The sequence below is a fragment of the Malus sylvestris genome, chromosome 2, assembly GCF_916048215.2.
Source record: "Malus sylvestris chromosome 2, drMalSylv7.2, whole genome shotgun sequence".
Classification (NCBI taxonomy): Eukaryota; Viridiplantae; Streptophyta; class Magnoliopsida; order Rosales; family Rosaceae; genus Malus; species Malus sylvestris.
Window position 1 is genome coordinate 30,373,810 of NC_062261.1, and position 24,174 is coordinate 30,397,983.

The 24,174-nt window shown below is 37.1% G+C and overlaps 1 protein-coding gene across 4 annotated transcripts in view; it reads left to right on the forward strand.

Annotated features, from left to right (window-relative positions):
• The window catches only part of LOC126612227 (rust resistance kinase Lr10-like), a 145,974-nt gene that overhangs the window by 80,170 nt on the left and 41,630 nt on the right, over positions 1-24,174 (forward strand). The window contains exons 2-3 of one of the 4 annotated variants that reach the window (XM_050280620.1): positions 8,458-8,774; positions 8,918-9,083. In XM_050280620.1, coding sequence (XP_050136577.1) covers positions 8,458-8,774; positions 8,918-9,083 — 483 coding nt within the window. Of the gene's footprint in view, positions 1-7,304; positions 8,775-8,917; positions 9,629-24,174 lie in introns of those variants that run through there. The other 3 variants (XM_050280608.1, XM_050280598.1, XM_050280625.1) reach the window with 3 other exon arrangements.

Sequence of the window (24,174 nt, forward strand, 5' to 3'; positions counted from 1 at the left end):
TCTTATACTCTAGCATCGGATTTATGCATGCCAATTAAGTGTCGACCCTTAATCAACAAATACAAATAAGTTATCAATCAAACAGTTAAGCCAATTGCATTCATGATTCAAGAATTCATAATTGGAATTTATCAAATCATATTGTACACATAATCATGGCTTTGAAATCACCCCTAGCCAAGAGGGGTTTAGCCACTCATGTTCACAACAAAACGAAAGAAAATGAATTTAAACATTGGAAACAAAAGAAAGAAAACACCTAAACGCTCCAATGATCCAAGTTGACAGCAAGCACGTCCAAGCACTTTCCTTTCCTTCCTTTGCTACGGCACAAGGTGTTGGTGAGTGTTTGAAGGTTTGTTTGTATGGAGGAATGAATGTAAAGATGAATGGATGTGTTTGGATGAAGGTTGTGTTGAAATGGGAGTGAATGATCTAACAAAATATGCACTAAATTTATGTTACACACACTTCCTTTTATAGAGGAAGTGCAAGGCAATGGAGGGGGACATGAAGTGTGTGTGCAATGATTCAAGGGTGAAAGTGAAGTAATGATGCAAAGCATGGGTAAAATAGAGTGGTGTTGAAATGATTCAAGGGTGAAAGTGAAGTAATGATGCAAAGCATGGGTAAAATGGAGTGGTGTTGAAATGATTCAAAGGTGAAAGTGAAGTAATGATGCAAAGCATGAGGGATAAAATGGAGTGGTGTTGCAACAATGAACGCAAGTAGGGAACATGAATGATTGTGCACATGGTAGAGAAAGGAAAGTGAGGTGGAATGGTGTAGAAATGAGTCAAGGGTTAAGGTGGAGTGATGATTGATGCAAGAAATTTGGAATGATGGAGGGAACAAGGGTGGTGCAAGGCAATGAGTGAATGAAATAGACAAGGAATGTTGTTGGAACTTAGGGACATTGAGGATTAGGAAAGATTAAATCAAAATAAGGTAATCTTGACTCATGTTTCTTCTTTGGTTGCTGAGCTCTTTGTCCTTTTTAAATTAATTATTCTTTCTCTTTAACACATTCCTAGCCTCTTTAGTCTTCAATTTCGTCCATCTACTTAGCTCCAAGGATGTGTTATTTATTCCAAGCCCAAAACTGCTCCAAAGGGCTTCAAAATGCACATTTTTGCCTACGTTGTCCTTAGAACCTGAAATTGCACGAAAATGACTTTAAACACTAAAACAACTAAGAAATAACAACATAAATGCATGAGAACAAGCTAACTCAGTCGCATAAATATGCTCCTATCAGTTTTGGCTCTGTCTCCCTTTTGTATTGGACGTGCATCCGTAGGTCCTGATAAGCAAATATATATCCCAGCTTTAAAAACAAAAAAATTAACCAGTACGTTCCCAACAAAATAAATAACAAAATACATAATGAAATTAAAAAGTAGAAGGAAAGAAATTTTAAGAAATAAAGATATTTAACAACCACCAATCATTGGTGGCTCAATGTTGAAGGCCACCAACGTCAGCGGCATCCCATGGTAAAGCCACCAAAAAATAGTAAGAGTAGCAACTTTACATCTATGGCCACCAATTGCAAAGGGTGTGAAAAAAATGGTGTCCTATGAGCCAAATTCTAGTAGTGTGTGTGATATTTATGCACCAACTTGAGGGGAGTGTAAACGTGAGTCATTAAAAATAAGTATGTAAATATATTGTAAATATTAGGAGTCCTTTATTAGGAAGTTTTAATTGTTGTGTCCTTTATTTATTAAGGAAAACTAATGAAAAGAACTTAAAAACTTTGAGTTTTAATAATAAAAACAAAATAAAGGGTAAAATGAATAGTACCAGGTTTGATTTTTTAGTGTAAAAATGTGGTTTTTCGTTAAAGTGAACGGTACCGTGGATTTTTCGTTAAAACTTCCTATTTATTATTGTTTCCATATATAACAAGGATTGTATTTGTATATATTTCAAGGAAGTAATACAATGAAAATTATTCCATAAAATTCTATTATTAATGTTGTATCATATCTCGGAGTTCGGGACGTAACATTATTGTGATTCGATTTAGGTACAGACCTTACCAGAGTGACAAAGACAAGGCTCCTCCAGGGAGGGCTAGTCGGAGGTGTGAATGGACATTTATTTTAGAGATGTTTCTTTACTTCTTTCACTACTCGAGATTGCAGCATATCGGACGTATAGCGCTGATAGAAAGGAAAAAGAGAATCGATTAAGAATTGAAAGAGCCTATGGAATTGTCTTCAAAGGAATGCTCTCTTTTGAATTCCTTATTGTTGTCAAAGTCCTCAACTCGTAATACTGAGAGATTGAATCTTTCACGCTCGGCCAAACTTTTCTTGGAATTTGAATTAGATGAAACCATATGAACCTTGAACAGAGCAAAACAAAACTAATACTGAGAGATTGAAATCATTGAAGTGGACGTGGATGCTGGGTACTCAACACTCAAGGAAATCAGTCCAAGAATGAAAACTCTCTTTTCATTTGCTATCCAATTTTTTGGAATTATGTGTGTTGTCCAAAGGATTATTCTTCTTTTATTAAATTTCTAAGGAAAATGAGCATGAGGCGTAAAAGTTGAACTAATGAAATTTCAACGATTTGGAAAGGGATTATGAGTTTGCCACGCCACGAAAAACTACATTAGAGGGAGATGAGACATTTATTAGAAGAAAACCTCATTTTCTAAGTGGTACACGCTACTTGATTAGAAGAAAAGTCATAGTATTTTATTTACTTCCAACTCTTTGGGGAAGAGAGTGCAAGTTTCCAAATGGAATATGGGATGAAATTTCTACATAACTATATATGACAAAGAAAGAAGTCTTAAGTTTCTAAGTGGTGAGGCTTCTAATTGATGTGAGTTTGTTGAGAAATGAAGATGAACATGAATATTGATATTGATGTGAGTTAGTGAACAAGTTGCTTCGATCTCCTTTGGCCCTCTAATAAGATAATATCGGAAAACAAGTTGTTACTAATATTTTTTTAAGTGTCATTAGTCTCGCCCTATTGTCTTATTTTTCCACCCACATTATAATCTCACCCATCATAAAAAATTAAAAATAAAAAACTCTATTTTCCCACCCACCCTTATTCCTAATATAACCTTTTATATATCTCTAAATTCTTTTAGATTTTATCTATTAGAATATATATATATACACACAAACACACACCTCAACAAAAAAATGATAAAAATTAGTTAACCATCCCAATTCCAAAACCGTAGAAGCAACATAATTCCAAACCCCATATGCACCACGATCCTCAATACGGCATTCGTACCAACACCCAGGCTCCACCCCATCCAACCTTCGCAACAACTGCATTCCCTTTTCTGAATGTATGAGAACAAGAAATACATTTTTTTTTTCCATCGTGTCTGGAGTAGCCAAGGAGGAGAAAAAGAAGTAGAAGCAAAACAATAAATCACACTAGAAGAGTCACTTTCAATCCATAAATTTTGCCAAGCATGCGCGTCAGCCAACTCCACAGCAAGGATGACCGCATGAAGCTCCGCATATAAAGAAGTATGATGTCCCAAGCTCAAGGAGAAATCCCTAAGAAAATAACCCGCAGAATCTCGAAAAACCCCACCACAAGCTGCAGGACCTGGGTTACCTTTAGCGAGGTTTTCCGTATTCACTTTGACCCAGGAAAATGAAGGGGGATGCCAAGGAACGTGAAATATGGAATGAGCTTTACAAGACTCAGCCGAGATTCGAAGAGAGATTAAGAGTTGTTTATCCAAAATACCACGTACATGATCATGAGTGAAAACTCCAACCTGCCTAATCCATGCCAAAGTGGAACGACAAATGTGTGCAAAGGAATGAGGCTTACTAATACATGTACCGGATTGTTAGACTAAGACGTACGGTAAGATTTTTGATAACCAGAGAAGATGAACACTGTCAATGTCGTGACAAAATTTATCCAAATAGATTCAAACACTCAGGAAGTTTCATATGCAGATCTAGAGCTAATTTCCTTTTTTTATCTTATAGTCATTACGTAAAATGTATATGCATATTTCTAGATGCATACACACCAATGTACATAATATTAACTCCTTTCAAGTAGTCATTTGCAAATTTATTTCATGTGCCATTTGTAATGCTCATGTGGTACATTTCTAATATCTTAAATATAACTTTTTGAGATCCGTTTCTTCATAACTATGCCTAAATACCTTTAGAATTTGGTAATTTCCTCACCCAAACAAACCCTAACACTCTGTTTAGATATGGTAAAAAAACACTCGAAATTTCATTTAAACTCGAAAATTTAGGGATGGGAAAGCAATTTTCCCTTGTTTGGCACTTGTAGCGAGAGAAAAAGGCAAATTCTAAGGGGAAAAAGTTGAAATAGGGGATGAAGATTTTCCGATTTTAATTTCATCTAAATAGGTGTAATTTCACAATTCCAACTACGACGAGAATCACAAATTCATATGTAGGAAAATCTTGCAAGCGCCAACCTTTACAATTAGGGCACCAAAACTTCATGATAAAACCTGATAAGGGTTTAGGGCTGCATCTTTCACTCTACTAACTCTCCAATCTTCAAAGAGATTTTCGGCTCATGCATCATCTTCTTGCTTTTGTTAGAGGTCAGCGCCTCTAAGGCCATCTCTAACCGAGGGCTGGCCAGAGGGCTCGTTTGAGCCCTCTGGCCCTCCAAGATTCCCCAAGATATTAATATTTTAATGAACAGTACAGGGCCATATTTGCCTCCGTCTCCAACCGAGGGCCAGAGGGCCAAAGGGCTCGTTTTAGCCCTGTCACAAAAAATCATCTCCAACCGAGGGCCAAAGGGTCATAGGGTCAAACATAATTTATTATTTAAATTTAAAAACTACAACAACTTAAATTTAAAAACAACAACTTATATTTAAACACTACAAATTAAATTTAAAAACAACATTAACTTAAATTTAAAAATTACAACGACTTAAATTTAATATCCATAATCAATATCATCTTCATCATCCGCCATTGTAGGAGTATAGTCAGAGGTAAACAATTGCCGCCAAGCCATAATTTCTTTTTTTTTTTCTATCAAAATAGGTCTTACTCATTGGAGTGTAATTCGAAGTGTTCATTTCCATATTCTTATCATCCATCTCTTCTTGTATTTGTTTGGCTCGCTCTTCATGTCTACACTTCCTTTCTTCCGCCTCACGGGCATTTTGCTCCACCAGTAATCGAAATGAGGCCGCCACTTCATGTTGAGCGGCGTAATCAGCATTTACCTTGCCATTTTCCCTCAACCTTTGGGCCTTGTTTCGTCCCATAGCCCTAGGTAAAGAACTTTCGGACGGAGTCGGATTTTCAACCCTTGTTCGTTGAATGGTAGGAGATCCATCTTCATTCATATCTACAGATGGGGATGCAGCTTCCAAAGGATCCACTCTATGTTGAGGTGGATCTTCAAATAACACTCACCCTTTACAAATTTCCCAACAACCGTGAAACTGAAAGGGTTTTGAGCTGCCCTCCATATACAATTCCTCCGCTTGGTGTACCTAGAAAATATAATTAAAAAAATTTTAGGAAATTAATTCACGAAATTAATGTAATATAATTAAACATTTAAAATAAACTGTAAAAACACTAACTTCGTCATAGTAATTTGCGCCGCTTTCATGTCTATTTGCTGCTGCTAATAGTGCTTGATGCCATTTATTCAAACTTGGATGAAGATGTTTCTTCCATCTTGAAGAACAACTTTCGTGGTTTCGGGTATTCGGTGGAATGGTGCCTTCGTAGAACTCTAAGTATTTTTTGGAGACACGAGTCCAAACACCTTCACTTGTTTGAGAAATCCCCCTCACACTATCTTCTGAGATCCATCTATAAGCCTTGCAAAGAGCTTCATCTTCTTTTCGGGTCCAAGCTCTACCTTTCATTGCAAATGAGGCCATTTTTTTTTGAAAAAAAATGAAGGAAATATTGCAAATGAAGTGAAGAAATATTATAGATGAAGGAAATATTGAAAAATTGAAACAAATATTATAGATGAAGGAAATATTGCAAATGAAGTGAAGAAATATTATAGATGAAGGAAATATTGAAAAATTGAAACAAATATATAGATGAAGGAAATATTGGAAAATATATTGAAGGAAATATTGAAAAATTGAAACAAATATTATAGATGAAGGAAATATTGCAAATGAAGTGAAGAAATATTATAGATGAAGGAAATATTGAAAAATTGAAACAAATATTATAGATGAAGGAAATATTGGAAAATATATTGAAGGAAATATTGAAAAATTGAAACAAATATTATAGATGAAGGAAATATTAAAAAATATATTGAAGGAAATATTGAGAAATATATTGAAAAATATTGAAGAAGGAAATATTGCAAATGAAGTGAAGAATTGAAAGAACTTCACCATATTTATAGAAGAAAAAAATGTTTAAAAAAAAAAAAAACCCAACGGCTAGTTGCAACGACTAGCTGTTATATTAAAAAACATTTCAAACTATTAAAAAAAAATAATCTCTTTAATGCTGTCGGTTATAACCGACAGCAATAGGAAAGCATTAAAAAAAATAGCCAACCCTCCAGCCCTCTCCGATCCCGTGGGGCCCTCCCAGATTCCAGAGCCCTCTGGCCCTAGCCCTCGGTTGGAGACGGTTTTAGGGCTATTTTCGGCCCTCTGGCCCTCTGGACCCTTCGGTTAGAGATGGCCTAATATCTTCTTTCTTGAATTATTTTAGCTTTTCGGGTATACTCTTTAAGCCAATTGTGAATTTTTGCTAATTATTTTTATTTTCTGATAGTCATAAGTTTGTTGTGCTTGTTTTCTTTCTTCCGATTGAATTGTGTGTTGGTTGGATCTGTGACACAATTTTCAGTTTTTTTTATGGATTTTGCTGCTAGGTCTTTGTTATAAATATTTTGCTTTTGAAGGTTAACAATAGCCAAGACTGAATAGGATGATTTTGGCGTTAATTACTATCTCATGGTACCATACCACCACACGCCAAAGCCACCATCACATCATCATCGCCGCCACCACGAGCCCATAGGACAACAAAAGCTTGGAGCTTGGGTGGCAGAGGAGATACCACCACACGCCAAAGTCACCATCACATCATTATCGTCGCCACCACGAGCCCATAGTAATCGGCATAAAATCATTAGCCTTAAAAGCCGCCAGGGGTTTCCGCCGACTGAGAAAAAGATAAGATTTGTGAACACCGAGGTCATATCGATGGCATCATATCAAAACTGAAATCTTTTAATCATCCTCATCATTACAGCTATCCACAAATTGAAGCAACGAATTGGGCAAGTGTGCAACAAATTTCCAATGTGGGTTTAATGAGGTTTGTAGTTAAAGAGGGATGCAATTTAAGGATCTGTTCCTGTAATTTTATCTGTTCACTTTTGCTTTATTTGTTTTTTGGTTGCATTGCCTCAAAAACCTTGTGCTTATACATGTATACAGAACTTTTGGTTAAAACAACAAGTCACATATACCGTAATTATTTAAATTTTGTTGCATATCACAATATATCTTTGTTCATACATTCAAACAGGCATGGCAAATACTGAGGAGGAACATAGGAAAAAAATTAAAATTATTGTTACAATTGTATATTTTATTGACATGGTCATGCATTGGTATAGTAAGAGTTTCCTTGTCATAGAACTTTCAAATGATTGGGATCAAGAAAGACAATCTTTTTGGAACTGATTATTCTCACCACACAGTAGAAACAATTTTTTTAAAAGCATAGCAATACCAAACCACTACTGTCATTCTCCTTGGCGCTATATTTTTCCTTAGCGCCATAAGTTTGCTAAAGGTTAAGAACCTGCGTCCATTAATTTCCTTATGGAGAGAGAAAGAGAGAGAGAAGACCAAGTAGTCTCATAATATAGGTGGTGTTAAATCACCTTCCGTGAAGTTGCAATGGTGTTTGAAACAGTCAGTCAATGGAAAAGACAGAATTGTGTATTATAATGCTATCTCGCTATACCTCTTTCGTTAATGGAGGGCACCGTATAAATGTATAATTACTACATATATATCTCTGCTCAATTACAAAAAGAAAAATCCATGCGCATTATTTTTATTATTATTAGCTTAGAAATGCAGAAATTGTTCATCTCTTCCCTTTGCATATTGTTACTGGTTTTCTTCAAACTAGTTGGAGCAAGCCAATATGTGTGCCCGGAATCCAAGTGTGGCGATGATCAAGGCCCGGCTATCCAATCCCCATTGAGCATCAGCGTCACACATCAGTGTGGAAATCCTGGGCTTGAATGCAATGGGGGATATGAGCAGCAAATACTAATAAAATCATTTGTCAAACACATAGATTACAAGCGTCAGGAAATCCAAGTATATGATCCAAGCAACTGCCTGCTGCTAAAGCTTGCTGAAATCACAACCATGCCACCCTCTCCCTTCTACTTGTCAAATTTTAGAAACCTTAACCTTACCTTATTCAGTTGTCCTACTTCTGTTGCAAGAGATATGGATTTGTATCAAGTCCCCTGCCTCGGCGACCCTGGCAGCAGAATTTATGCCATTGATTCTACATACGAATTAGAAGATTTCTTCCAGAATCTACAATCTTGTTCAAAGATGTATGATGTTTTATCAGTTCCATTTGGCGATTGGGCGGGTAATGGCCGTGTTCTTCAATTCAAATGGTCGAAACCAAATTGTACAGAATGTGAAGCAGAGGGAAAGAGGTGTAAATGGAAGAACAATGGCACCAACAGTGAAATTGAATGTCAACACGTGAGCAAACCAAGTAAGGAGAACATTATATTCATTGCTAATTTTAAACATCGTTATATTTATGTCTCAGTAAGTATTATTTGAAGGATGTTGTCCGATCCATATTTCTGAGGATATTAATTGTCATTCTCAATTTAATTTGCAATTCTTTTACAGGCAACACATGGAAATTAGTGGTTACAGGTGGAGTCCTGGGTTCTTTGCTTCTTGTTCTACTGATGATTGCAGCATATCGGGTATATAGAGCTGATAGAAAGGAAAAAGAGAGCCAATTAAGAATTGAAAGATTCTTGGAGGATTACAAAGCACTCAAACCAAGCAGGTATTCGTATGCAGATATTAAGAGGATTACAAATCAATTCAAGGACAAGTTGGGCGAAGGAGCCTATGGAACTGTCTTCAAAGGAATGCTCTCTTCTGAATTCTTTATTGCTGTCAAAGTCCTCAACAGTTCCAAGGGAGATGGGGAAGAGTTCGTAAATGAAGTGCGAACGATGGGTCATATCCACCACGTCAACGTGGCTCGCTTGGTTGGATTTTGTGCTGATGGATTTATACGAGCTCTTGTTTACGAGTTCTTCCCCAACGGTTCCCTGCAGGATTTCATTTCATCAGCAGATAGTAAGAATTCATTTCTTGGTTGGGATAAGCTGCAAGATATTGCCCTAGGCATAGCCAAAGGAATTGAATATCTTCACCAGGGATGCGATCTACGAATCCTGCATTTCGACATCAAACCCCATAATGTTTTGCTAGACCAAAACTTCACTCCAAAAATTTCTGATTTTGGTTTGGCCAAGTTATGTTCCAAGGATCAAAGCTTGGTGTCCATGACTACAGCTAGGGGGACCATGGGCTACATTGCACCTGAAGTGTTCTCCAGGAATTTTGGAAATGTGTCTTACAAGGCAGATGTCTATAGCTTTGGAATGCTACTGCTTGAGATGGTAGGAGGAAGGAAGAATATTGGTTCAACCACAGAGAACACTACAAATGAAATTTACTATCCACAGTGGATTTATAATCTTCTAGAGGAAGGGGATGACCTACGAATCCATACTGGGGAAGAAGAAGATGGTAAAATTCCAAGGAAACTTGCAATTATAGGGCTATGGTGTATCCAATGGCACCCGTCAGATCGTCCTTCCATGAAAACAGCGGTTCAGATATTAGAAGGAGGAGGAGAAAGCTTGACAGTGCCGCCTAATCCCTTCATGCCTACAGGTCCTACAACTAGAAATGCAAGACGCCTAGAGCTAGAAGCAATTGCTGAATTAGAGTAAAATGTAATATGCAAATGTATAGTAACATTCGCATTGAATGTGTAATGATTCAAACCTATGGGATATTTTTATAACTATTTCGTTTTGGTACCAACCAAAAGAAGTTTGTTTCCACTCCTTGTTTAAGCATTAGATGCCAATTATTGTTTTTTTTTTTAATTTATTTTTGGATACAGTAGAAGCCTAGAAGGAAATCGAGCACTAAACTTACTAAATTCTAACTCATTTCTACACACCAAGAGCTTGATTTCGGTTCTTATTTATACTATTTAAGCTCTAAGCCGTGACAATAATTAGAGCACTATAATTTGTTGTGAGCTTCAACTGGTTAGCATTTTGTATGTTTTAAACTTTTGATTAGAATATATATTTCATTTAGACTTATCTTGCCATAAAGCATGCCATACCCTCTTAAGTTTTTCTCTTCGCGTTGAGTTTGGGATAAGGAAACTTGTCAAACAAAGTGGATTGATTAGTAACTGAAGCTAATTATTCGGCTAAATATTATTTAGAATTTTAATTAAAAAAACAATATGAATATTTTTGTTTGATTTGAAAACTATAAAATAAATAAAAAGATTAAATTGTTAATTGTTAAAAGTGAAGAGGTGATAAATATTAGTAGATATCGAATTTGTACAAGAATGTATAAGCATTATTGCACTCTCCCACAACGATAAATCACATTAAACAAAAAGTAGTACTTTGAGGATGGAAGAAACTTCATGGATACCGGGTAATCAACACAATATTAGGTGGGGTGTAGAGGTGACGCGGAAGGAATTGGCGAGCTAGTAGAAGGAATGGGGTTGGGGACGCAAGAGATTGCGTGGAAGGTAGAGGCGGGCGTGAGGGTGACGTGAGGGCAAAGGAAGTAGCAGACCGTGTGGGCTGCTGCTGTGGTTGATCCACGAGATGGGTTGTCTACCCTTTTATCCTCAAACCTTTTTATTTTGTGCGGTCACGATTAACTCACATTAATATTTATTTTTTGTCTTATTATTTTTATAAAAAAATAATATAAAATGTTAACGTAGATTAACCTTGACAACACAAAAGTAAAAAAAGCATGAAGAAGGTATGGAAAAGGAAGGACAGAATACATCTTCGTTTATCCACTAGGCTGGCAGGATAGCCTTTTTGACCAAATTATTAAGCGCATAGATTTTTTGACCAAGAAGGTAAGCAACAAATATGCAACATATTTCACGGGAGTCAAATTTGTCAGTGGGATGGACACTCATCTTCTTCGTCATTCATTTTTGGTGTTGAAAAATATAATAAATTATATCAATGTTCTCTTAATTTTAATTAAATTAAAAAAATATTTTTTTAACTAAATATTCATTATCATTAATCCATTAACTCTTCAAAATATATAGCTATAGTCATTTTCATCAACTCTCTCATAATTATGTTAAAATGAGTTATGTTGGAATGACCATTGTCCCAATTGGATTAAAGATATGAACCATTGCTTCAATTGGGTTAAAGTTGATTGACAATTTCTCCAGTTAGATTAAAGTTGAGGGACCCTTAATATAATTTTTCTTATTTGATTTTTCATATTTGCTCTTTAATTTAGCCTCCAATTTACTTTAAAAAATAAAAGTCTCCTACTTTAGTTGAAAGATCAGTGCTACAATTTACTTCAAAAAATAAAAGCCTCCTACTTTAGTTGCTTTGGAAAATCCTTTCAACCATCCAAAACATGGATCTATGGAGCCAAGAAGCAAGAGTTTATCCATATTCATGGATACAAGAAGCTATGAGTAAAGGAATGAGCTTTAAGTGATTATCCTTGAGGATCTACAAAAGTATAAAGTCAACTCTTTTGTTTTGAATTTGAGTTGAGTCTTTGACTAACAACTACTAGGCTCTAAATTTCATGAGTTAAATTTTATTTTTGAGTGCATATAAGCATGATAAAGCCTTTAATTGTTAATTACATGTATGAGTGTTGCTCAAATGAACTTAGCTTATCAAAAATTTCTTTCAAGACCAACTTCTATGGCACACGTAGTTTCTCGTGCCAATCACATAAACATTATGTAAAAAGAATTTACATGTTGCGTTGCATGATTGACAATTAACGATACATAGTGTTATAACCGTGTCAATGTTATGAAAGTTTTTATGCAAAGTCACTTGATATGCCGCAACAATTAGTAAACAATATTAGAAAGACCTAGAGGAACCCACAATTAATTCCAATTCATTAAGTAGCTCATGTGCAAGCAAAGTATGGGCTTCCCATGGGCCGGAGCTGGAATTTACCCATATTTGGTAGTTATGTGGTATTATACGAGGAGCCTGCTCAGCGTTCAATATGTTCACCCGCATGATGTTGAGTGTAATAACAAATATAAATAAAAAAATAAGTAAAATACTAGAGAGATTACATGTTTATATTACATTGTTGTACCATATTGTGATATGGATGTGTACATACCACGTTTTGTAATGAGTTTATCTCATTAAATGTTAGATTGTTGGTTATATGTATCACTTGTCACATCATATGATATATTAATATGGTGTAAATATGCAGTCTCTCCAACATTACTCTACTAAAGAGTAATATTGCACTTACCATATTTGTACCATCAATTTATAAAAGTAAGGCTTATCAACACATGTATGTCACATCTCCGTTAAAAAAGTGATACAAATATGGTATGAAAAATATGATAAGACTAGCATTTACAAAAAATAAAATTTTAAGAGTTAAATGAAATGAACAAAACACAGGAAATTTGAAAGGTACTGAACAAAATCAATCGCATTCAAATCAGTCCTAAAAGAAACGAATTGTACTGGAGTATACAGAAACCACCACAAAAAAGGATTAGCAGTTCAATGCCACGAAAAACAGGGGGAGATCTTAATCAACATATATGAGACGTACAATTCATCTGTAAAGTACAATCATTTATCAGAAACCCCAAAGACAGGAAATATACATCTAAACTTGCTAAGTCCTTTAGTTCTTGGAATCATCTAAGAACTACTTATTCGAGCAGATGCTATGCTTGCACTACTAGAATTTATGGCTTGCCCACAGAGAAGATTTCGTCGGTTTCGCCTTTTTTAACCGACAGAATATAAGTTTAGTAGGGAAAAATTAGTCAACAAACTGGGTTGACTGAATAGATTTACAGGATGGCTAGAGTTTGTAGATTAATACATCAGTCGTCGGGCAAACATTTGGAGCAAAGATGGAGTGTTTTAACTGATGAATAAGCTAGTCGTAGTGTAGATCTTCTTTCCCAACGGACAGTTCACCGAATAGTTCTTTGGATAACAATTCATTCTCAAAGGGAACATGTTGCTTCTCAGATAAATGGTTAGAGGCAATTGTGAGATCATAATTTTCTAGCGAAGGAATAAAGCTGATCCGAATACAATAAAGCCCTCATCGATTCTCTCTTTGTAACCATCCACCAAATGCCCTGATAGGATTTTTGGAACCTACACAAATAAGGTTAAAATCACACAAAATACTTGCAAGAGTACAATAATGTTGTAGTATAGATATTCATGTAAGGTCGTTCTCTACAATGACTATTTTAATAATTTATGTAAAAACAATTCATATTTAATTACTTAAAATTAAAAATTGAGAAAGGAGATTTTGAATTTGGGTAATATTAAACACGAATTTTAATTAAAAACTAATATTAAATTCCCCAAAATTAATACTATAAAAGAAAAGAGTTGTAAATATCCATTTATAAAAGAACTAGGGTTCTACCATCACCTAGCAATCCTATGTATTTTTACCAATTACTTATGATCTACATATGCCACTTTGAATGTTAGGTTTTTCTAATATATACTAGCTTTTGCCTACATACTTTGTGTGTATGAACACATTTTTTTTAGAAAATGAGAAGGAGAGAGGGAGAGAGAGAACGTTGGGGGGGGGCAGGGAGTGGGAGGTTTTTGTTTTTGGTTTTTTTTTTTTAATTTATAATATTGGAGGTATTTTAACATCACATATAGGTGAGGCTTCAATAAAAAAAGTAAAATTTGGATCTGTGAAATTACATTATTGCCCATCATATTTTTTGTGTGATAGAAAATTACGCTGTCTTTTCACCATCTTTCAGTTGACAAACATTTTTTTTAGAAAATGAGAAGGAGAGAGGGAGAGAGAACGTTGTGGGGGGGGGGGGGGGGGGGGTGGGAGGTTTTTGTTTTTGGTTTTTTTTTTTAATTTATAATATTGGAGGTATTTTAACATCACATATAGGTGAGGCTTCAATAAAAAAAGTAAAATTTGGATTTGTAAATTACATTATTGCCCATCATATTTTTTGTGTGATAAAAAATTAAGTTGTCTTTTCACCATCTTTCAGTTGACAAAGAAGGTTTCATTAATTAGAAGAGATTCTACTTGGAACCTCCAACATAAAATGTATATCTAACATGCAATCTATTCGGATGTTCGGATCAATTATGAACATGAGAGACTCATTATGTTTTATGAAAATCATTTGAAAAACCATGCAACCCTTAAGATGTGGTGTTCATCCTAAGTAAAATTACAATTATTAACCACAAGAAGCCAGCGTCAATTTCAGGGAATCTTCCGACCAAAATTGCATCAAATTACTTTTCTAAATATCTTAATGTGATCAAGCATTAAGACAATTAGACAGTTTAAAACGGTAATCAATAATTCAAAGCGTGCATGCAATCAATCATAAGCAATTAAATTAAATAAAAATTACATATTCATGCTAAGGCTTAAGGCTTTGCCCTAGCAAACGGATTAGTTACGCATATTTATAATTAAAATCCTAGAAAATATTATTATTATGAAGAAAAAGAATGAAAACACTTTAAAATAAAAATCTGAAAATCTTCAAGAACCCTAACCAATTTCTCTATGTCTCCAAAGTCAAATACAAGAGAAGATAAATAGACTAGGGCCAGCCAAAACCTTAAGGGTGCGTTTGTTGCACCGGACTATCTCGGACTGGATTAGCTTCAGGGACTAAGCTGAACTGGCTTAGACTAGACTAAGCTGGACTGATTTAGTGAAGCGTTTGGTGCAGTGTCGGACTAAAAAGAAGGATAATAACAAACTACAATATTTTATATTTTTTAATTCATATCTAATAATATTATATTAATTAATTCTATCTTTTTTTTCTTCTAATAATACTCTCCCTCTCTCTGGAAGCCTCCATCATTTTCTTCCTCGTTCTCTCCGTCCCACACTCTCCGTCCCTTTCCTCTTTTTTTTTGATTAATTGCCAAAACTGATTAATTGCCAAAAAAATTCTGCAAAATGAAGAATCGAGCTTCGTTTTTCTGGTTTTTGTTCATGGGATCGTCGGGCTTGTCCACCAGAGGAGGAGAAAAACGAAGAGGAAGACCCGGTGGAGGACAAATCGAAAAGGAAGACCCGGTGGACAAATCGAAGAGGAAGACCCGGTGGACAAACGAGAAAAACGAAGCTCGATTCTTCATTTTGCAGAATTCGGAGGTTGTGGACTCCAAATCTGGGGTTGGATTCTGTCTTCTCTGCTGCTGTTTTTTTGTTTGGATTCTGTCTTCTTTGTTAAATTTGTCTCTGTTTGTGGGCTGTGGAAGGTTGTGGACTCCGAATCTGGGGTTGGATGTTTTGGATTTTTTAATGTGCGAGGCAGTGAGGAAGAAGGAAATGAGAGCGGTGATTTACGAGGACGCGACGGTTGTCCTGGGATGGTCCGGTGAGGTTGTCGAGCAGGGTGAGCAATCGAGCAAAGCGCTGAGGAGTCGAGCAGAGCAACGATCTTAGCAATCCGGTGGTATTTGGGGGGTCTCGCTAAGACTACCTAGCGAGCCCCGTAGTCCACACGAGTCCCCTTTAGTCCCACTTAACTTAGTCCCAACACCTATCAAACATGGGACTGTAGTCCAGTCCAGTCCAGTCCAGTCCCTCCTAAGGAGGTGAAACAAACGCCCCCTAAATATCCCCCTAAAACCATCGCACAATCCTTAGAAAACAAAATCTTTTATTCCTACTAGGAAACTAAATAATAATAAAATATCTTTAAAAATAAAGTCCTAATTAAGCTAGGAAAATCTACCAAGTAACTGTCCAGCCATGTTTTACCCTCCAATTTCCTCCAAATTCAGCCCATAATAGCTTGTTTTGAAGATCGGGATGTTCTGAACACATCTCCAGAAGGTCACGAACCCATCAGATGTCATCTTGGGCTCCAAAAACGCAATTCAAGCCCAAAACGTCATTTTTCCAGTGCACTGCTCCTTTATTCTATTACCATTATTCTATTACCAGAAAATCACCGCTTGGTAGAAAAATTCCAAATTTTGACACAATCAAGCCAAGTGACTCACGAACGTTCTCCAATTGGAATTACTCCAAAATTCATCAATTTGATCATATTTTGCTCCAGAGAAAATAAAAAATCATATATTAAAAATACAATTCAAAGTATCAAAATTCTTCAAAAATAATAACTAAAATATATTAAAAATAGAGTTAAATATATAATATAAAATCTACTCATCATACCCCTTCCTCCCTTTCTATTTCCCTCTATGTAATTTCCCCTGACCGAATCACACAATCCAACCAACTATCCGTGGATTCCATGGATTTCATGGACTTATCCTCTCTCCTCACCGAATCCAACCAATTTCCTTAATTCCATCGATAGCCACACCAACCCCTCCCAAACGGAAAATGACAATAATGCCCACCCAATTTTTATTTTCTGCCTTTAGATCTCAAATTAAAATGGGTAATAAAGTCCTTTTCATACTAAAACCCGCTATTTAACGGCTCAAATGCACACAACCCAAACAAACACGTGGCCTAAAGGGCCTACCCCAGACCCCCGGCCAAAAAATATAAAGGAAAACTAATGAAAAGGGATTGAAAACTTTGAGTTTTAACGATAAGGACAAAATAAAAGGTAAAGTGAATAGTAGCAGGTTTGACTTTTTAGTGTAAATGTGGTTTTTCGTTAAAGTGAACAGTACCGTGGACTTTTGGTTAAAACTCCCAAAATATAATTGGAAAAAGAAGTGGCAATTTGGTAAATAAAATGTTACCTTATTCCATAGCCCATTCCTTTTGGAAAAAGAAATGAAATTAAAACTCTTCATTTAAAATGGTCTAAACCAAATTGTATCAAATGTGAAGCAGAGGGCAAGAGGCGTAGATTGAAGAACAATGGCACCAAGAGCGAAATTGAATTTGTTGACAGGAGGAAACCAAGTAAGGATAACGCGTCTAAATCTTATATCGCATCTATTCTGCTCATGATGTTTTTAATGATGATGATCGGCATACTCTGCTACATGTTGTGATTTTTTTGCTCTCATGTAATTAGGGGCTTATATTTGTGGTAACGATATTGATTAATTTTGAGAAATGACAGTCTAATTTTCGCAACTGTCCTTTGCAGTCAAAACAAAGACATTTGCAAGGGTGAGTTGTGTAGGACTGGTGTTTAGCTTTGTTTCATGTCCAAAGGACACTGGAGGATAAATGTTTACTCATGGATAGTATCTATCTATTTGCAGGAGCAACCCTACGTTCATTCGTTCTGTTACTGCTGGTCATTGCTGCATATCACGCCTATAACGTTGAAAAAGAGAATCGAATGAAAATTGATAAGTTTTCGGCGGACTACAAAGATCTTAAGCCAAGCATATATTCCTATCCAGATATTAAGAGGATTACAAATCAATTCAAGTACAAGTGGGGCCAAGGGGCATACAAAACTGTTTTCAAAGGAAAGCTTTCTTCTGAATGCTTTGTTGCCGTGAAAGTACTTGACAATTCCAAGGGCGACCGGGAAGAGTTTGTAAATGAAGTGGGAACAATGGGTCATATTCACCACGTCAATGTGGTTCGCTTGGTTGGTTTTTGTGCTAAATGATATAGATGAGCTCTGGTTTATGAGTTCTTTCCCAATGGTTCACTCTAGGATTATATTTCATCAGTAGATAGAGATATTTCTTTCCTTGGTTGGCATAAGTTGCAAGATATTGCTATCGGCATAGCCAAAGGAATCAGGGATGTGATCTACAAATCCTCCATTTCAATATCAAACCCCATAATGTTTTGCTCGACCAAAAATTCATGCCAAAAATCTCTGATTTTGGTCTAGCCAAGTTATGTTCCAAGGATCAATTAGTGTCAATGACTAAAGCGAGGGGGACCATGGGATACATTGCATCCGAAGTGTTTTCCAGGAATTTGGAAATGTGTCTTACAAGGCAGATGTCTATAATTTTTTAATGCCTTGAGGAAAGAAGAATATTGGTTCAACCAAAGAGGACACGACAAATGAAATCTACTGTCCAAAATGGATTTATAATCTGATAGAGGAAGGAGATGACCAACGAATCCATATTGAGGAAGAAGGGGATGGTAAGATTCCAAAGCAACTTGCAATTTAAGGGCTCGCATGCATCCAGTGATACTCGGTGGATCGTCCTTCCATGAAAACAGTGTTTCGGAGGAGGAGAAAACTTGACGATGCCTCCCAAAATTTTTGTTTTTGCAGGTCTACAAAAACATCACATGCAAGAATCCATAAAAGGCTCCTGCATTTAGAAGCAATTGCTGAATTAGAGTAACGTGTATATGTATACGCACCAACACAAGTAGTTCTTAGATGAATCCGAGCCCGAACAATTATAGATGACAGTTCTACACTAAATCACTTTAAAGTAAGAGTTTAATTAATTATACATTATTGCACTTTCTGAACGATTTGATCTTCACCTAGCTGACAATGAACATGTTAGCTCCATGTTAGAAACATATTGGGTTTGATTTACTGTCTTGAATATCACCCACAGTCACAGGCGTCTCTTGTGGGCATGGAGAAGGCTTGAGAGGCATTTCCAGACATTCAACATCTCCTCCAAGCATTTCGACAACTTTGGACATCGAAGGGCGATCAGTTGGTTTCATTTGAATACACCACAAGGCGGTTATAACCATCTTTCTTATTACTTTCTTTTCCTCCTCTGTAACATTGTCCATTTCCAAGTATTTCCCACAATATATTGATCATATACCCACACTGGGAAGTAGATTTGGCTTAAATGCTCTACCGTTCGATTCAAATTCTTCCTTCTGCTCGCCATTTCCATCAACAACATTCCAAAACTATAGACATCTGACTTGTATGAAACGCCTCCAAGATTTTTGTAGAACAACTCAGGAGCAATATATCCCAGTGTACCCCGTGCTGCCGTTAAAGAGACAATGCTATTATCTACATGATACAATTTTGCAAGCCCAAAGTCAGAAACCTTTGCTTTAAAGTTCTCATCAAGAAGGATGTTATGAGGCTTGATGTCGAAATGTAGAATTTGCATTTCACAACCTTGATGTAGATATTCAATCCTTTGAGCCACTCCAAGAGAAATCTCGTACATAGTCTTGATAGTTAAGAGAAGACTTCCTTCTTTGGAATAAATGTATTTATCAAGAGAGCCATTAGGCATGAAGTCATATACTAGAGCGCGCTTTGATCCCTCGACACAATATCCAACAAGTTGCACCACATTGGCATGGTGAATCCTTCCGATTGTAGCTATTTCGCTAATGAAATCTTGGCCATCAGCTTTGGCTTGCCCAAAACTTTAACTGCTACAAATCGGCCACTGCGTAGCTTTCCTTTAAATACAAAGCCAAAGCCACCTTCGCCCAACTTGTCCTTAAACCTACGAGTCATTTTCTTGATGTCTGAGTAAGAGTACCTTATAGGCATGAAGTTGTTATTGCATTGCAGAAAATCTTCTATTGTGCCAGGGCCAACCCTAAGAATTTGGAGGCCCTAGGCGAGCCTTCGAAGTGGGGCCTTAAAATTCTCTAATCTCCTGTTCTTTGTATAAAAAAAAATTCGCTAAATATATAAAAAGTTATATTTTCACATCAAATATCATTAAAATTAATATCAAAAGAAGATAAATATACAAACATTATGTAAACATTACACGATTCACGTTTTTACACAAATGTACTAAATGTTTGCAGTCAAGAGTTTAAGATTGACAGTGAAGAACAATAAAACTGATGATCAAGATAGTAAATAACAATAAAACTTGATTGACGAGTATAATAAGTTCAACGCCAATTGTTTCTCTTGTGTTTTTTTTTTCTTCTAAAATCAACATCACACTAACGAATTGAATATTAAAATAATCATTGACTAAAAAGTTATTAAAAAGAAAAATATAAAATTCAAAGTTTTGATTACCTTAAAGTACAATCTTTAAGACCATATAATAGTTGGTTTAAACATTCTGTTGATGCACAAAACCAGATGGTCTTGGAACAACGTAAATCCGACCGTAAATCTGCATGAAATGTAAATGACACAAGAGTTATCGTGGTTCACCCCAAGGTTTGGGCTACGTCCACACTGATTGTATTATATTTCTCTGAGAAGTGAGGGAGAGAGAGCTTAGAGCTTAGGGGGTGTGAGGAAGCTTTAAGAGGGGATGAGAGGCTTCAGGCCTAGGAATTGGCCTCCGTTGGGTTCACTGAGTCCCCTTTGTGAGGGGGGGAGGGAGTCCCCTTTTATAGAATAAGGGGCTCCTCCTTTTACATAATCATATGAGCTGGGTAATGAGGCCTAATGTATCAAAGTCTGAGGCCCATTATGTGTGGTACCAACAGTAGTCCCCCAAGTCTTCAGTCAAGAGAGTCTTTTGGCTGGAGAATTCAAATCCAATTCATGTACGGGCCGAATTGGCTAGATGTCTTGAACCAATACTCAACCTAAGGTAATGCTCAACATAAAGCAATACTCGGCTAAAGGTATCACACGTTACGAGACTGCTCGGCTGGAGGCGATGCTTGTTGCGAGGCTGCTCGGCTAGAGGCTATGCTCGCGGCGAGGCAGCTCGGCTCGTGGTATTCCTTATTGCAAGTATCTACTTTATGTCAACATGCACTCAGTATGAGTTGATTCTCGACATGACTCGGGTCTGCTTGTCGGGTTCACATATTGGGTCTATGTGTCGGATCCGCGGATCGGGTCCGCAAGTCGGGTCTTTGAATCGGGGCCATACGTAGGGGCATCGAGTTGGGACTATCTGTAGGGTCATCGAGTTGGGACTATCTGTAGGGTCATCGAGTTGGGTCCAGGCACATAGGTATCCCAATAAGTGAATGTCCGAGCAAGTGGATGTCCGGTCAGACAAGAGATCACCACAAGCACGTGGCTCATCAGTCTATAAGTTGGTAGACCTCGTTAATCAGCAACAATGTTGATCAGTGGACCTAGTTGCTCAATAATTCCTGACAATAAATGACAGTATAATCATGAGCGTATAATGAATAAATATAATAAATACGTAAAAGAAATATGGTAACAACAATTATTTAATATGTATATTTCTTATAAGTGTAAAACCTTGCCATGCGTATTATAGCATAGTTTTAGGTTATAAAAGTGGATTAGTTCTTTTGGATTTGAGCTGATAATTTTAACATAATTTAAAATGCATGGGTGTGGCAACCCACATCCACTTTCAGCATCTGTTGTAAACCCACCATCAGTTAGTGGAAAACATTCAAAAAATAAAATAAAGATATCATCATTGTTCCACCATCACACAATAACCTGTACCATTTGATAAACATTAAATAATAAAAAGATATCATCATTGTTCCACCATCACACAATAACCTGTACCATTTGATAAATATTAAATAATAAAAAGATATCATCATTGTTCCACCATCACACAATAACCTGTACCATTTGATAAATATTAAATAATAAAAACAATTGAATTAGGTGAATGACTTATCTTTTTTCACGTGTGGATCTGACCGACAAGGGCTCTTCCCTTATCTTATCTTTTTCAAAATTATCATGAGTGGAAAAACACAGATGGGTATGGAAATGATGTTGTTGGAGACTTTCTTCCCCACTGAGTCAAAAGATAAACAGCATGCCTGGCTCTTTCGGCCATTTTCTTCCCCGAGAGCCTGCTACCCTCACTCCGGTTGCATCCGTATTATTCCATCTGCCTGGAAAACCATGGTCAGAGTGTCGGAGGGCAAAACGGGAACTGAAATGGGCTGCTCCGGCTGCTCGCTGCTGAAGAGCACTCATGTCACGGTGCTGATGGCTGACTGTTCCCGTTGGATGGTCTGTGTCTGGAGCAACCAATGCTCTGGGCATATATGGTTTAAGAAGTTTGGTTTCCAAGTCACTCCTGACTCTCCTCTAAAAAATGACAGGAGCATATGGAGCTTGTGTGGTCAGTGCTTCATTCTCCGTCACAGCACTCGCAGCCATAATTGATACGGTTTTCTGCGATATTCTCTGACCTTCTTGCTCTCTCTCTCTCTCTCTCTTTAGACGAGGGGTGGACGAGAGAGAAACGGTGGTGCTCGATCTTGGTGACGGTGTTGTTTCAGGTGAGCACAGTGAGCTTCAGAGCCAGGCCAGCGAGCGTGATGAAGTTCTTCATCTTGGGCACGCACACCGGCTGCCGGCAGATTTCCAAAGCGATGAGAATCACGGTACGACGGGTTTTGCAGAGGGACGGCGTCGATGGTCTCCTGCACAGTCCGGAAATCGCCGGAGCCATCCTGCGCAGCCTTGAGAACGAGAACTGCCATTTCTCACGATCTGGGAACTCTCCGAAGTGGGAATTTGTTAAAGCTTGTGTCTTTGCATGCAGTGAGTTTTATCTTCGTTTCTGCAGAAGGGTTTGAACTGGGTTATTGAGATTCTCAAGTGACTCAACAACAACGGTCAAGTCTGAGGTTTGAGTGGTTTTGATGGCGGCAGTGTGCTTGGCCTTCTTGTCATTGTCGGAGTCGGACGAAGACGAGGAGTGGTGGCTGTAGATTTTGTCCATCAGCGACGCGGCAGTTGGTTCTGGCTCCGCCATGGGTTCTCAGAGCGAAGAGAGAGAGAGAGAGGACAGAGAAAAAAAAAAGAGAGAAAGGCGGATGATGTGATTGGTCCGTGAGTTTTGGTTTTCTGCAGATTCACGGTGGAGGTTGTGAGGGTCTCACGGTGGTGAGATGAAAAATTGAGAGAGAACCGACACAGCTTTTCGTATCGATTCCCACAGACGGCGCCAAATGTTGATGCACAAAACCAGATGGTCTTGGAACAACGTAAATCCGACCGTGAATCTGCATGAAATGTAAATGACACAAGAGTTATCGTGGTTCACCCCAAGGTTTGGGCTACGTCCACACTGATTGTATTATATTTCTCTGAGAAGTGAGGGAGAGAGAGCTTAGAGCTTAGGGGGTGTGAGGAAGCTTTAAGAGGGGATGAGAGGCTTCAGGCCTAGGAATTGGCCTCCGTTGGGTTCACTGAGTCCCCTTTGTGAGGGGGGGAGGGAGTCCCCTTTTATAGAATAAGGGGCTCCTCCTTTTACATAATCATATGAGCTGGGTAATGAGGCCTAATGTATCAAAGTCTGAGGCCCATTATGTGTGGTACCAACACATTCCATAGAAATGGAGAGAACGAGAAGTTGGTTTAAACATTTGATATAAATGGAGAGAATGAGAAGTTGAAAGAAAAAAGATTGCAAAAAGACTTGAGTTTTATAACTTTATATCCATTTGGACAAATGGATTGTGAGTAAATTTGAAAAACAAGAAAAATCTAGTAACTAAAAGGCAGCTTTGTGTTTCAAACTTAACACCCCAAAGAAAAATGAAGCCAACATTTCCACTGCACTAACAAATGAATTATGATATTTCTTACTTTTTTTTTTGTATTTATATGTTAATTATAGGATATAAAATTTTTTTTGGGGCTCTTCCGAAATGGGGGCCTAAGCGGGTGCCTACTTGGGCTACCCTCAGGCCGGCCCTAGTGCTATACATTGATAAATGTCTTATGCGCCATGTGTAGATTAAAAATGCGGTCACAACTAGAACTCCAAAAACAAATCCGTCTAGGAAAAATAACCCTGCATGCATTGACATTAATATGTTAGATGCACTTTATTCGTACTACTTTTTCTTTCCTTTCTTTCCAAATTACTTTGTCCTTGATGTAATTAAAGAGAGAGAATGGGAAATCTACATATGCTGATAATACAATCTCGTATTAGTTCTTACCAATGCATATGAGTATAAACCATCCATGTACTGCA